The sequence below is a fragment of the Gorilla gorilla genome, chromosome 12 (genome assembly GCF_029281585.2).
Source record: "Gorilla gorilla gorilla isolate KB3781 chromosome 12, NHGRI_mGorGor1-v2.1_pri, whole genome shotgun sequence".
In the NCBI taxonomy this organism is placed as follows: Eukaryota; Metazoa; Chordata; class Mammalia; order Primates; family Hominidae; genus Gorilla; species Gorilla gorilla.
This window is the reverse complement of record NC_073236.2, coordinates 55,123,217-55,139,699: the sequence shown is the minus strand read 5'-3', so window position 1 is coordinate 55,139,699 and position 16,483 is coordinate 55,123,217. Positions and strand designations below refer to the sequence as shown.

Below are 16,483 nucleotides of genomic sequence, written 5' to 3'. Positions count from 1 at the left end.
CACAACTATTTCACATGGCCAACACTGCCTCCCATTTCTCACTCCCAGCTGATTGTCTTTCACTGAAAAAAAAAAAAAAAAAATAGAAGCAGTTGGACCAGAGCTGCCTCATCTTCTAAATCTCCCAGACAACTTGCATCTTCCTTCCCTGGGCTGAGCTGCCCCTCCATCTGTCAGTGTCAATGCTCCTTCTAATACCGAACCCAGTCCCCTCCTGTCTACTCAAGGATTTTGCTATCATAATTCCCACTTCTCTTCTCATCTTCAAAGTTTCTTTTTTTATTGGATCATGCCTAATGGCATAAAAAGCCACTATCATACCTCCCATCTTAAAAAAATAATAATTTTCTTTAAGACCCATATCTCCTGATGGTACCCCTCCGATTTCTCTGCTCTTTCTAGAAAGACCTCTTAAAGAATGGTCTCTCCTCCCTGTCTCACTTACTCCCTCAAGTTCTCCCTTTACTATACGTCAGTCAAAGTGTGATACCCAACACTGTGCTCAACTGCTCTACCTGAGTCCCATCTCCATCTGCTCAGATCCACTGGTCAGCTCTCAGCGGCACCTTAACTTACAGCAATGTCCGCACAACTTTCCCCTCCCCGCCTTCTCCAGTGGTCCAGGGCAGGCTCTCCTAGGGTCCCCCCTCACTGCCTGCTGTCACTCAGTCTGTTTTGATAGCTGCTCCTCTTCTTCCCTACCTCAAAATGTTGGGGCCGCAGGGCTCGGTCTTTAGATCTACACACATATTCCCTCAGTAATTCTGGTCAATTCTACATCATCAAGTGCCATCTACTCAGAGACGGCACTGGAGTGCCTGCCTCTAGCTCCCACCCCTACTCTAAGAGTCTGACTTTCATATCCAGCTTCCTTCTCAGTGTGCACCCTCAGGCATCCAGCTGGCCTGCTAAACTTGGCATGTCTAAATGGAACTCTTGCTTTTCCCCTCCACCTTGGTCATGCATACCCCAGCCCCAGAGGAGACTACCATTAATTGCTCTGGTTAGGAACCTTGAAAACCTCTATGCAATCCACGAATAATCCTGACAGCTTTATTTTCAGAATATATCCCGAATCTAACCACTCCTCACCACTCCATCCACTACCCTTCTAACCTCCTCTCTAATCTCCTGCTTCTGATTATCCGTTTACCCTGTTCAAAGAGACCCAGCTCTGCCCTCTGCACAGCAGCCAGCCATGGGCGCTGTTGAGACCCTCCTGAGGCTGCTTCTAGCACCTGCCTGTGTTGAGTCTCTGTGTGATCTGGATCCGGGCTCCCTCTCCCTTTCATTGCCTACCACTTTCCTCCTTGCTACTGCCACCTCCTTGCCATTCCTGAAATCGGGCCTGCCCAGGGACCGCTGTACATTGCTTGCAATGCTCTGACACCAGATAGCCACATAGCTCACTTTCCCTGCTCAAATGTCACCTTCTCGGCAAAACTTTCCCATGTCCCTTCATAGCTCCTATTACCTGTAATCATATCGCACATATTTCTCTGCATATATATGTGTTCATGTATCTGTCTCTCCCATTAGGACATCAGCTCCCCAAGGGCTGTATGCTTAGTTCACCACTGTATCCCAGTGCCTAATCGGGCCTGGCACTGAATGAATGAATGTCTAGATGAATAAACAAGTCTCCCCTGATTTTGTATACAAGGACACTAACTCTTAGTTGCTCCACAATCTGCTTCATTCCCTTACTCCCCATCCAGTGCCCTTTGTTCTACACCACTCTTAATTTTTTTTTTTTTTTTGAGATAGAGTTTCACTCTTGTTGCCCAGGCTGGAGTGCAGTGGCGTAATCTCGGCTCACTGCAACCTCCGCCTCCTGGGTTCAAGCGATTCTGTAGCCTCAGCCTCCCAGAAAGCTTGGATTACAGGTGCACACCACCATGCCCAGCTAATTTTTGTATTTTTAGTAAAGACCGGGTTTCACCATGTTGGTCAGGCTGGTTTTGAACTCCTGACCTCAGGTGATCCACCTGCCTCGGCCTCCCAAAGTGCTGGGATTACAGGTGTGAGCCACTGCGCCCGGCCAATATTTTTTTTTCTCTAAAAAGCTTCTAACTAACATGTATAAGTTTGTTTTTAATATCTGCAAAGTAGCCAAAGTAGAAGCTGTGGAGTGCTTTCATGTGAAGCAATGACTGGCCTCTTTGAAAGCCAGCTCTCTTTCCTGTCTTCATCACAATCTAAGTCATTACCTGTTGTGCATTAACAAGTCTGGGAATGAACTAGGAGATGCTGGCCAATGGCAGGAGCTTAGGCATTAAGAACCCCGCAGACCCCTCCTACTTCTTCCTAATGCACAGTTCTCACACAGGTTCCTGATCTTCCCAACTCCCGATCTGAAGGCTCTGTCATTCTTCTTTTTCCTCCTCCTTCCAGAGCGTGAAGGACTCTCAAAGCTGGCACACCATCCTTGCCACAGGATGACAAAATAATTTGTTTTCTCTTCCTCCGCTGAAATCTTGCCCTCTTATACTAGCAGTTTAGTCCTGTGATTCATGAACTCAATTTTCCTAGAAAACATTAGAATATGACTTCGTTTCTTTCATGAACCGCTTCAGACTCACTGATCCTCAGACATTGTCTCATCTAGTCATTTATTTATTATCCTTCCCCATTGCCTTTCTATTCCTATTTTTAAGATAATTTTTGAGCTTCAAAATTCAGGATCCACTTTATTTCTGAAATGACACATCATAAAATACACAGGAAATTCCGATGTTGAATCTCTTTCTCCTTGTTTCTGCATTTCATCAAAAGTCCTAGAAATTTCCTTATTTCTACAAATATTAACTGAAAATAATTAAAACTTCAAGCATTTCAAGAAACATATATGTCAAACAACACACAAACACCAATGTGAGATGCAAAAAACAGGTAGCATCATTATCTATAGAAATACCCTAGTATTCCAAAGCAACATGAGCAGTACCTACCATGCTGTGTGGTACCCACTCTCTGCTGTGTGTGCCCACATGCACAGTAGATACTCTCCCTGCCCCTGTCTACAGTGTGAGGAGCCCCATATTGGTGGTCCCTGTGGAGAAGTACCATTTCCAGGAATTCCTGTACATTGTTGCTTTGATTGTAACTTGAAATCATTAGAACTGTGTTTGCAATAACAATTTACACTAATGAAATGAGTACTCAGAATAATTTTAGTAGAAGCCAGAAGGGCCAGGGGCATTTGGTGAGGACTGACATTGGGGGAGAAAGAGAGAAATGGGAATTTCAAAAACAGTATATGCATTGAGAGGAGGAAAGTTGCAAGATAAGTAAATATATATACTTTAGTATATTTTAAAGTAACGTGAGGCCCTTCACTTAACATATTGCAATTCATGTAATAATGAGATAAACCTTGCTTATATTGTGAAGTCTGACCACTTCACATGCTCGGTTAAAGAAACATCACAAAACAGGGAAAAAATGTTTTTGTCAAATAATGTATCCCAGATTTGTTATCAAACAATGAGGTCACTATTAGTATATGTGTATATCCACTGGGGAAGCAGTCATTTTTGGCAATATGAGGGTAAAGTTGTACTTAAGGATTTCCTAATTAAACTATTACTGGAGATTCTACAAATGTAGAATTTTTCTTTTTTTTTTTTCTTTTCTTAAAAAACAGGTATCCTCCAATGTGATCCAGGAACAATAAGAGAAGAAATTCAGATATTTAGACTCTTTTGCCACGAGTGCCAAAGAGTCTTCCATGATCGCTTGATTAATAATGAAGATAAGCACTATTTCCATGTTATTCTGACAGAAATGGCCAGTAAATATGAATCTTTACCTATTCTTTTTTTTATTTGAGTAGAAAAGCAATTTGGTTTCTACAAAGAACAATTAACACAAAAAGAATTTTCATAATTTATGAGTAAAAGTTATTTTCTTTGATGGTTCAAATATATATTAAAATATATGAAATATGCAATATTATAAAATAATTTTATTAAAATTCAGGACGGGTCAGTCGGGCATGGTGGCTCATGCCTGTAATCCCAGTACTTTCGGTGGCTGGGTACTTGGATCCCTTGGGCTCAGGAGTTCGAGACCAGCCTGGGCAACAAGGCAAGACCCCATCTCTACTAAAAATACCAAAATAAATAAGTAAATTCAGGAAGTGTTTGTATTTTAATTTATTATAAAGTTTTAAGTAGAGGAGAGAAAGTAGGAGAAAGAGCATTTTGTCTGATAAGAAGCCAGGATAGGCCAGGCGCAGTGGTCATGCCTGTAATCCCAGCACTTTGGGAGGCCAAGGCAAGCGGATCACAAAGTCAGGAGTTCAAGACCAGTCTGGCCAACGTAGTGAAACCCTGTCTCTACTAAAAATCCAAAAAAATAGCTGGGTGTGGTGGTGTGCACCTATAATCTCAGCTACTCAGGAGGCTGAGGCAAGAGAATCATGTGAACCCAGGAGGCGGAGGTTGCGGTGAGCCGAGATCGCATCATTGCACTCCAGCCCGGGTGACAGTGCAAGACTCTGTCTCAAAAAAAAAAAAAAAGCCAGGATAATTTTAAAGTACTTCTTATTTCTTAAATAAGTATCCAATGTTCATTATTTAACAAATGTGTTAAATTCTTTGTTAAGTATTCTTAAACTTGGGAGATTATCGGCTAAACTAAAGCGGCATGGAGTTAACACAGTATTCTCTCAGTTTTTATGTATATTAATTAAGTCTTCTAAGTAAAGTGCAGCTATTATTCTATATGTTTTATCACTAAAATATTCCATTCAAGATTATCATTATATTTAAAACTTGGTTTTGTTCTTTAAATAGACAAACATTTTGGAATTGCAATTGACCTGGAATATTTTTTGAATAAGCCCATCATATTTGGAGATTTCATTAAGGCAAGTATGTTAGATTGACTTGACCTCATTTGAAAATTGTAAAGCATTTATTATTTTCCAATTCAAATGAATTTTCTATAAAAACTTTACATGTGTGAGGAGTTAAGATCTAGGCCAGATGTCAGCAAACTATGGCCCATGAGCCACATCTGCCTGCTGCCTATTTTTGTAAACAAAATTCTATGGAACATAGCCACAGCCATTTATGTATATGATTTTTTATATGGTTGCTTTTGCTCTACAACAGCAGAGTGCAATAGTAGTGATAAAGACCATATGACCTGCAAAGCCTAAAATATTTACTATCAGGCCCTTTACATAAAAAGTTTGCTGACTCCTGATCTAATTACATTCATTTTGGTAACGGTTTGAATCAGAGAGGTATCAGGTATTCAGTTTGGAAGGAAGCGGAGAGGTCTAGTCTTTTAACTCAGGACTTCCCCTTTATTTTACTCTACATAGTGAAGCTATTTGGTTAAGAAAATTGTTCTCTTCATTTCAGAGTAACTCTAATTAGTAGCAAATTTTTTTATATATTTAACTTCCTTTTATTCCCTTATGAGTTCCTCAAGCCTGTCTCTGCAATACTGTCTGTCTAATTTTTACCCTCTGGACCTAATTTTACCCTCTGGTAAATTTTACCCTCTTGACCTGCCTGAAATAAATCTGCTATCTCACTGCCCTGCCTACATTGGCAGATAGCCATGTTGTTTTACTAAGGTGCCTCTTGTTCGAGTAAAACATTCCCAGTGTCTCCAAGAGGGCAGAGACCATGTCTGTTTTTGTTCATCTTAAGTTCCCAGGTTCCTGCACAGAGGTACGTAGCAGGCTCTCAATCAATGCTGGTTCAACACATGAAGGAACTCGTCTTTATATTATATGTAGACAATACCTCACCACTCTGGTAACTCCACTCTAGATAAGTATTACCACCCGACAAATAAAAAAGATAAACTACATTTTTGTAAAGTATATATTTATATTTATTATTAAAAGTATGGTCCAAAGTTTGTTTTCAAAGATTATTTTCCTGCGTGTTTCTAGTCGATTGTATTATCACATGAGGGAATAAACAGAAAAAAAACAGCTAGACTCTTCTTGCATTGCCTATGTGTGTTTTAGTAAAACATTCCAGGAGAAAGTGCCCCTGGGGCCGTTGCTACATACAATAGAGAAGGGACATCGTCGATAGATTGAAACAAGGACTCGACTCCCTAGAGTTTACACCTGAATTTCATTCTCAACAATTTAGGTAACCCTAAATGACTGCTATTTAAAAACTACAAATAGTTCTGGCATGATTTTTTATAATAATAGCAGTCTGCCATGCATAGTTTTTAACCAGTTAGCTTTTCCAATGTCAATAACCTAACAGCAAAAAAATGAAACCAGGTCGGGCGCGGTGGCTCACACCTGTAATCCCAGCACTTTAGGAGGCAGAAGCGGGCAGATTATTTGAGGTCAGGAGCTCGAGATCAGCCTGGCCAACATAGTGAAACGCCATCTGTACTAAAAATACAAAAATAAGCCGGGCGTGGTGGTGGGCGCCTGTAATCCCAGCTACTCAGGAGGCTGAGGCAGGAAAATCACTTGAACCGAGGAGGCAAAGGTTGCGGTGAGCTGAGATCGCACCACTGCACCCCACCCAGCCTGGGCAACAGAGAGAGACTCCATCTCAAAAAAAAAAAAAAAGTGAAATCAGAATATAGCATTGTGAGAAAAATCAAAACCCTATTTCTGAGCTCCTATGTAAATTTTATTGCAAAGACCTTCAAAATTCCAGTGTAGCTCTTGAAGAAGTTAAATGAAATGGATTTTCCAGGTTATGTGTCTATCAGAATTGATCCAACTTGGTTCTTCTCCCATAAATTATAGTTTGGAGCAGATAAAGCTGATCGGATTTATGATGACATGCCTGATATAGAGAAAATTGCAAATGTTCTACAGGACTATCTTGATGATTATAATCTCACAAATCCCAAAGAAGTAAAGTTGGTGTTCTTCCAGGATGCTATAGAACATGTTTCAAGGTATAGTGCTATAAGGCGGCCAATAATGCATTGATTTAGTATTTTTTGTATTAAAGGGTAAAAAAATAAGTTGTATAAACTCTTCAAACAGATTGCTAGATGGTCAGAGGTCTTTTATTAACTCTCACCATAACTTAAGAGTTATTGTTTAACATATTTTAAATATTTGTGGAATGAGCTTTCTATGGAATCCCCAGAGTCATTTTTTTGCTAAATATTAATAGATGGTTTCTGTTTGTTTTTATCTGTTCTGTCTTGTTATAAAAAGGATATGAGGTTGTTTACAGAGATACATGTACGGTATAACAAGGCTAGTTCCATGCATGCCTAAAGAAAGAGGAGCTTCAAAATTATAGCAAAACAAGTTCAATCCAGGATCAAAGGTTTCACCTGCTTGCATGTCTGACTCTTACCCACTACGAGTGTCCTATGAGGGACAACCTTGACACATTCATGAGCATCCAGCCTAAATATCTGCAGTCCTTGGGGCACACTTCCTGAAGTGGCTCCTGTCCTGTTTGACAGTTCTAATGCTAAAATGATCCTTCCAGGATAAGCCAACATCTGCCTCCTGTGCTTCTGGTAGCCATCCCATCCTGTGAAGCAGTCATGATTAAGGTACTCAGTGTGGGTGTGAAACCATGATATGGAGAATCTCATTTACCTGGTACAACAATCTCTCTATAGCTCAGGATCATAATCTCTTTACAAATAAGGCTCAGAGAATGTCCCAGTGGTCTATTGCTACGTAATAAGCCACTCCTACCCTTAGCAGATTCATTTTATCATCTCTTAATTTTTGTGACTGTTCTCTGAGCATCTCTCTTGCAGTTGTAATCAGACCGCCGCTGGAGTGCCTGGAGCATCTCTGCCTCCATATAGTCTCTCCACTTGTCTCTCGGCATGGCAGCATCAGGGTATCTGGGTTTCTCAACATGGTGGCTCAGGGCTCCAAAAGCAAGTGCTGCAAGACAGAGCCAGGCAGAAGCCAAATGGCTTTTTTGACATAGTCTTGGAAGTCACATAGCATCATTTCTACTGTGCTCTTCTAGTCAGTGCAGTCATACAGGCCCACTCAAGGTCAAAAGAAGAGGACGGAGACCCTATCTCTTGATGGAATCAAAGAGTAAGTAGGACCAGAGGCATTATTGCAGCCACTTTTTGGACAATGCAGTGTGCCACAGAGAGATTAGGTAAATGGTCCAAAGTCTTCTAGTCAGTGAGTGGCAGGTGGGGATCACAGCCAGTGCTTCAGCTCTAACTCCACTGTGGGTGCCCCTACCCAAAATGGGCTCACTTTTTTCATAACAGCCCTCCAAATATTTGAAGATCATTCCCATATTCTTCTTAGCTTTATCTTCTCCAGGCAAAATTATCCCACATCTTTCTTATTGCGTGTTGGAGATTATTTCCAGTCTTCACATACTGAGCACTTTATAATTTTTCAATGTTCTACTTAAAATGCAGCATCCAGATTTGATATCATATTCTGTGGAATAAATACAGTAAAATACAGTGAGAGTAAGATTTCCCATGGTCTACTGCTGCAGCAAGATTTTCATGGCTTTGGTTTTTTTCCTGTGCCAACTACATTTTAGCGTTGGTCCTTGTTAATACTGACAGTTAAATCCCTAGAATTTTTTTTCACATAAACCATAAGCAAATAAAGTCTTCACCTGTTCCATATTTCAGCTCTTTAATTAGCCCTAATTCAAGATTTATGTTTGTCACAGCTTAAGTGTTATAACATAGGTTGTTTGTCATTGGCTTGTCCAGATGCCACTTGCTTCCCCTCTGTCCCCCTGGTAGCATACCCACATGCTATCCCCTGACAACTTTTATTCCCATCGCTCAGGCAGGCCCTAAGCCTACAAGGAAAAAAATAATGGCAGCATTTTGGTCTGAGAAACTTCCTGGAGAATAGACCAGACCGTAAGCAAAGTTGGCTTAATTCTATTTATAATCTTTCTTACTTTTGTGAAAGAGAATTACCAGGCCCCTCAAGGTTTGCTTAAAATATTATGGACGGAAATTAAAAACCATTTGTAGCATGGTGAAGATTTGGTTTTCAGATGCACAAAGGACTACCATGTAAATAATGATGTAGACTGTTCTCTTTTATTCAAGAGAGGATCAGTAGTTAGGAATCAGAGAAAACATATTTCTGCTTGTAAGAGCGTTCAAACACCTAATGCTGATTAGCAATGGAAAGTACTTTGTTATGAAAGTGAGTTACGGATTAATTACTAAATACTCAGTAATTTAGCACACACTACATTTCCATTTGCTGGTGACATTTTAGTTTTTGGCTTTTTAATGTAGGGTAAGTAAAAATCTTTTAACTCGGGGGAAAAATTTGCTTCAGAGCCTGTGCTTTCAAAGAGCAAATGCACCAGGCAGTTTCTGCCCATTGTATGCCCCTAAAGTTGTCACCACACTCCAAAGATAGTAGAACAATTCTATTAGTATTTAAGCCACTAATTAGGAGAACCATCTCTTGCCTACCACGTGAGAGAAAATATAACTTAGCTACTACATTAGAGGATTCTTACTAGGGGAAGTTTTCAATCCATTTATAAGTAAATTGCCAGAAAAAAATAATACTACAAAGCAGAATGGACAAGTAATTTGTTTCCAGTAGTTTCAGATAGAAATAATCAAACTGCTATAAATAATAATGTACATGAAATAAGGAAAGAGTGACATATAAAGTGCAAGATTTTTATTATATTCAATATTTCATCAACTGTAGGACACTTGTACCTTATGGGAAAAATAAGAAAACATTATTATCTATTCACTCTGCCCTCAATTTTATGCTCGCCTGGGCAGCTGAAGAGAAATAAGCAAATAGACATCTGATGTGTCTTTGAGTAGATGTGTACTGTGGCAGACACATAGCAATGACAATGGTGCCTATGGGTCTTCGTTGTTCTAGTAGAGGAGTTGGCCAAAAGTTCTGGGGAAGAGGTTGACAAACTACTTTGGTAAAGGGCCAGATAGAAAAACTATTTCAGGATCTGCAGATCATACTGTAACTACCCAACCCTGCTGTCATAATGCATAAGCAGCCACAGACAGTAAGTGAATGAATGAGCTTGGGTATGTTTCAACAAACTTTATTTATAGACATTAATATTTGAATTTCAAAGGATTTTCACATATCATGAAATATTACTCTTTAAAAATTTTTTTCAACCATTAAAAAAAATCTAAAAACCGTTCTTATCTCATGGGTCATTAAAAAACCACATTGTTAAGGGGCAGGATTTGGCCCGCAGGCCATAGTTTGCTGACCCCGGTTTTAGACAAAGCCATCTTACCAAGGCACTCAAGATGTGGAAAAAGTGGACCTGTCTGAGGAGCAGGAGAGGGTGTAAAGGTGGAGGAAACAAATTTCAAAGTTTGATTCTTATTTCAGAAGATCCTAAATAATGACTGGGAGTCTGTGCCTTGTCCTGGAGGAAGACTTTTTAAATAAGTCCTCGTAGACTCCCTGTTCTATTCTTATACTACATAGCTCCTATCTCCTGCCGCCAAAGATGATGTATATAGTAACTAACTGTTACAGTCTCTAGAAGTTGGTTACTTGAATGTGGAATTGATGGAGCACCCGCCAAATGCTATGCACTGTTCTCATAGAGAAATGGACAGCATCCAGGCCCCCATGATGAAGCTTACATGTGGGAAAGAGTTAGCAATGGTTTTCTCTCATGAGTTACAGTGACCATGTGATGTTTTCATAATCAAAAAATAATAAAGCCACTATAATTTTAAAATATTTGAACATTGTTTTCTTCAATTATCAACAATATAAATAAGGTAGATAGATAGATAGATAGATAGATAGATAGATAGATAGATAGATAGATAGATAGATAGATAATTTCCCAGAAGAAGGAAGGGGAGGAAGAGGAAAAATAATTAAACCTGCTTTTATATTTATCCCATGATTTCTAGATTTTAGACAATGGTAATGATAAGTTTTAAATTATGTTTATATTTTATGTCTTCTTAAGAAGAATTTATTGACGTTATCACCCCCTTTTCTATCATCTTAACAACAATGTGTAGAGTTGATTCTCATACATACTGGTCACCTTTATACTAATATCCCTTCCCCCTTCCCAGGTTTTTAAATTTCATTCATACTTGTGTATATCTTCAAGGAATCTTTTAGGGAGGCTTTGCAGATTATTTACTCTCTGAGCCATAACATGGTATTTTTCTCCCTCTAACCATTGTCTTGTAAAATGTCATCTTGTCGAGTAGATGCCTGAAGCCAGCCTAAAATTATTTTTTCCTTTGGGGATAATCTATTATTTCTGCATTAGATAATCATAAACTTTTCAATTGTGTTTAAAACATAGATTTCTACTATAAAACTTCTGCATGTAAATTACTTATAGATCTCCTAGGAAACATTTAGTGTTTTGTCTCTCCTCTAGTTTTCTTTCTTGATCTTTGGGTCTGTGGGTTCAGTCCCAGTGGTTTCTTCTATTATGTCAGTCACCGTTGCCTCAGTTCTATTCCTTCTTCTCATTCCTGTAATTTCTATGATGTGGCCTCTGGGATGCCATTTGTTTCTCCTAGATTTGCCCTCCTTATCTTCCATTTTATCTCCCATTATTTTAAGATTGCTATCTTTTTTCTGAGTTCTGGGTATATTCCTGGAGTTTGGCCTCTACTTTTCCTGTTCAACTCTCCACGGTACTCTATTTGTGAGACTCATCACCTTCCACTCAGGTTTTCAGTTTAGTGGATTTTCCATCTCTACCCAACTTTTCCTAAATTTGGGGGGTTTCCCTCCTTTTTGAGTGCTCTCTCTCTAGTATCATCATTGTAGTGCTTTTCAGAATTCCTGTTGGCCGGGCGTGGTGGCTCATGCCTGTAATCCCAGTACTTTGGGAGGCCAAGGCAGGCAAATCATGAGATCAGGAGATCGAGACCATCCTGGCTAAGACGGTGAAACCCCGTCTCTACTAAAAATACAAAAAATTAGCCGGGCATGGTGGCAGCCACCTGTAGTCCCAGCTACTCTGGAGGCTGAGGCAGGAGAATGGCGTGAACCCAGGAGGCAGAGGTTGCAGCGAGCCGAGATCACACCACTGCATTCCAGGCTGGGCAACAGAGCAAGACTCTATCTCAAAAAAAAAAAAAAAATTCCTGTTAACATGAATCAGAAACTTTCTAAAATTTTGTTGGTATCCTGCAGTAAATCCATTTCAAAGTGTTCTGTTGATCTCTCCTTCTGCACTGTGGTGTCTTTTTCTAGGTTCGGTGATTTTTCTGCTTGCTCATTCTTATAAATGGAAACCTGGGCTTAGCAATTGACAATATAAGTTGTGGCCTAGATCGGCTAGGGTCTCCAAGAAAGTCCTTCAGACTTCAGGGAAAAGAGATTTTACTTTATTCTAAATTTGTACGACTAGCACCGAGACCCAACAGCCTGTTAGGAATGGGGGAAAGAATGAAAAAGAGAAAAGCCCAGCAGTGCTGTTCACCAAACCCTGGCCTCAGATGCAGCCTGCTCTTCCCTTGCAGCATCCTGCCCAGGGAGTAGGCTCCACTGGCCACCAGCCTTTGGCTCTGGGGCAGGCTCTCTGAGCAGGAGCCATGTCTGTGAACTTGAAATAAACCCTCTGCTCTGATGTTTGCAGGATTGCTCGGATGATACGTCAAGAAAGAGGCAATGCCCTGCTTGTTGGAGTAGGAGGCACAGGAAAGCAGTCACTCACGAGACTTGCAGCTCATATATGCGGTTACAAATGTTTGCAGATTGAACTCAGCCGGGGATATAATTATGATAGTTTTCATGAAGACCTGAGGAAGTTGTACAAAATGGCTGGTGTAGAAGACAAGAATATGGTTTTCCTTTTCACTGACACCCAGGTGTGTGTTTAAATAGCCCATGGGTGAGAACAGGAAATGTATGGGTGTTACAATCGGGTGTGTGCTTTGAACAGTTTGTAGGATGAAGTTCAAGGGGATTGTTCCCTTTGATAACAGATTTCCTGCAGCTTGTAAAAGACTTTTATAATACATTTTTATTTATTTTACCAAGTATTGTTTCCCTCTTTAAATTCTTAGTAATTAAATTTGATCAAAGGTCGAGGAGGTAAGTTTTTAACTTTTCTTTGAGGGAAAAGGCAAAGATAACAGAAGGTAATAAACTATAAAAGTGCATATAAGAAAATAATTTACCAAAAATTCAATTAGGGAAACATGACTTTACCTACAGAAAGGAAAAAGTAAGGGCTATCTTTTGGGTTAAATTACCTTTAAAATTGAAGTAGGATTACATCTATATCTACGACAGCTAATTTAACTGATCTTGAATTAATTCTATAGCAGAGGACTTTCTACATAGATTATTCTTGGGTATTTTTTCTTTAGAGAAAATAAACCCATCTAGAAATTAGCCAACGAATAAAAAAGTGATAGATTTGATGCATAAATTTTTTAAATATTGTAAGCAGAATTAAATACAAAGAAAAAATTGGAAAAATATTTTTAGTATCTATGACATGCAATGAGTTTATATCTTATTATAAAAATACTTATCACAAATGAAAAAGGAAAAGTCAAGCACATCTATAGAAGAAATAGAAAAAATGTGATAGAATGTGAATACACAGTTCCAGAAAACAAAGGGCTTTAAACACCTGAAGAAAATTTCAACCTCACCATTAATGAAGGAAATTGTAATAAATAAAAATGCCAGTGACTTGGCCTTGCAAGTTGATAATTGTTAAAAATCATAATATACAGTGTTGGCAGAGGTGTGGGAATAATAGGCCTGTTTATTCTTCACTGGGAGATTATAAATTAGCAAAATCTTTCTGGAAGGTAGTTGGCAATATGTAGGTAAAGCCTTTACATTTCTTTTACATTATACTCAAAGCTATGTACAAAGTTGCACGTATAAGAATATCTATTGTAATGTTTTTAAATAATAATCTGAGAGAGTATTAATGTCCAGTGAGAGAAAGTCATATACATAATATCTGATATAACCATATACTAGAGCACTGTGTAAAAACTTTAAAATTATATTTTAGAAGCATCCACATTTTAATGTATATCTAGACATGTATGCCCTGTGTACAAAGAGAAAACATTTGAATCTTGGGATTGTGAGTGATTTTTATTGTCTAGTTTTGCTTATCTGTAGTTTCTGATTATCCTAAAATTAAGATATTTCTGATAGTGCTTTTAACATTGCTTTTAAAAATCAAACAAGTTATGTAAAAAGTCTCCCAGTATTAAAGCTCCAAAGATCAAGTCATATTGTGTTGCTTCTCTTTAGACAAAAAGTTACTACATTCTGTTGGAAGCCCCAATCAATCTCAAATGTTCTACAATAATGAAGAGTAAACGTAACCATAAAAATAAAAATGCATGTGTCTATACATGAACTTATATATACACAAAACATTATAAATGTGAGAAGAAATTGAGAGAAACAAGATGTTAAAAATAGAGTTTAATTGGCTGTAACTTAACAAATACAAAGTAGAAATAACTATGATTAGATATTTTACATAATTTCCAAGCTACAATTAATAGCTATATACTATATTTCATATTTTACAGAGAAAGCAAATATTTTCTAATACTACTGAATGTTTACAAAAATTAATCATATACTAGATTTAAAGAAATTTTTATTAAATTGTTAAAAGCATAAGCTGTACTCATAACATTCTTTGCCCATGCTTTAATTAAAGGAGAAATTAATGATGTGTCTTAGGACTTTAAAACATTCATATAAAGATCAAGAAAGTCAAAATCTCTTAGAGACTAAGAAAAATGAACTTAATATAAATAAAAATCTATGGAATGCAACCCAGCAGTTCTCAAATTTACATTTGTAGATTTGAATCAAAAATTAGAAACTACACAAATTAGTTTACTTAAAACTTTAGGAGGGAACAAATGTCACAAGACACAGAAGAAAATGGAACAAGATAAAGCAAAAATAAATTAGAACACAGAAAACTAGTGTTTGCTCTTGGGGAAAATTGACAGACACAATTATACCAAGTTCATTAAGAAAAACAAAAAGTTTCAAATGAAGAAAATAAAATAACAGATATCTTGTCATAGTTAAATATATAGTACTCAAACTTTTATATAACTAAAAAGTTAACTGAAATAAAGGGTAAACGAGAGATTGCTTTTAAATATTTGCGTCAATGTTGAAAGACAAAAAGTCTATTTCAAAATATGTAAATTACCCATGCAAATTTGAAAGAAAACTCCAAGATGCAGGTGGTTGCGAAGTTTAGACTGACTTTTTAATGGACAATAATAAATGTGGGATAATATTTTCCCTTGCTAATAATCAAAAACATCCAAAATAAATTCTCCAAAAGAAAGCATTTATTATACCTCCCAAATTAACAAAAATAAATGTTAAAAATTGATGAAGTCACACTTGAATTGAATGAGAAATAGTAAAATCTTCAAAATCCAGAAAATATTTATGCATTTAATTGGTAATCTCACTCCTGGGAATTTGTTTCAAGAAAATAATCCAACTAAGGGGAAAAGATATATGCCTAAAATTGTTCTTATAATGTAAACAAGACTGTAAACTATCTCTGTCCGTGCAAATGTATGGTGCATCAGCTCAATGGTGCATTCTGCTTCTATATTTGTGATAAATATAATGAGTACATTACAGAACTATGGGTTAGTATTAATGATAAAATGGTAACTGAAAGGGGCAGAATATAAAATACTTGCACATATGACTTGACCCAGGTAAAATGGGAATGCCTGCTAAGAAACAAAACACAAAGGAAAAATGAAAAATCAGTGTACTTGCTATGTTAGAACTTCAGGGTTCCATGAAATTTTTAAGATTATCTTCTCTTAAAGATGAAATTGATTCATGTGAATTTTAGAATAAATATTTGCTTTATAATAAATGGAAAATGATTGAGCAAGTTGTAATGATCACTGCTTTCTTCTACAGATTGTAGTGGAGGAGTTCCTAGAAGATATAAATAACATCCTGAACTCAGGTGAAGTGCCTAATTTATTTGAAAAGGATGAACTAGAGCAGGTTTTAGCGGCAACCAGACCAAGAGCAAAAGAAGTAGGAATTTCTGAGGGGAACAGAGAAGAGGTAGGATGTGCCAGAGTAGTTATGTGGCTTTATCACAAAAATGTTTCTTCACCTTTTATTTAACCATTCATTGATTGCCTGAAGGGGTCCATGAATAGAATTTTTTTCAATATAATTGGTTTCCTTTGTATTCTATGTATTTTATTTTCGGTGTTTAAAGCATTGGGTCACCAGACTTCCAGAAAGTTCTGTGGGAAGCAGAAAACAGAAATCCCATTGCCCCACAGAGGTCATAGTCTTGTCCAAACTGACCAGCCTCTCTTATTCCTCTTTAAGCACCAGTTTATTTCACACACTGCAGCACCCTGCCTGTGGCGGGCTGAAGGCATCGGTCCAGCATTGTTGATGCCCTTGCCTAGCAGCAGTGTTATGACACAACAAAGCAGGAATGTGTTTTCTCTCACTCTCTCGGGAACAGTGTGGCTGCTGTACACTTCCATTCTC

At 37.9% G+C, this 16,483-nt stretch overlaps 1 protein-coding gene across 1 annotated transcript in view; it reads left to right on the top strand.

The window, feature by feature from the left end:
- Nucleotides 1-16,483, top strand: part of DNAH6 (dynein axonemal heavy chain 6) — a 364,719-nt gene that overhangs the window by 226,863 nt on the left and 121,373 nt on the right. The window contains exons 43-47 of the mRNA XM_063695744.1: nt 3,647-3,793; nt 4,800-4,873; nt 6,749-6,903; nt 12,564-12,795; nt 15,887-16,039. Coding sequence (XP_063551814.1) covers nt 3,647-3,793; nt 4,800-4,873; nt 6,749-6,903; nt 12,564-12,795; nt 15,887-16,039 — 761 coding nt within the window. The remainder of the gene's footprint in view (nt 1-3,646; nt 3,794-4,799; nt 4,874-6,748; nt 6,904-12,563; nt 12,796-15,886; nt 16,040-16,483) is intronic.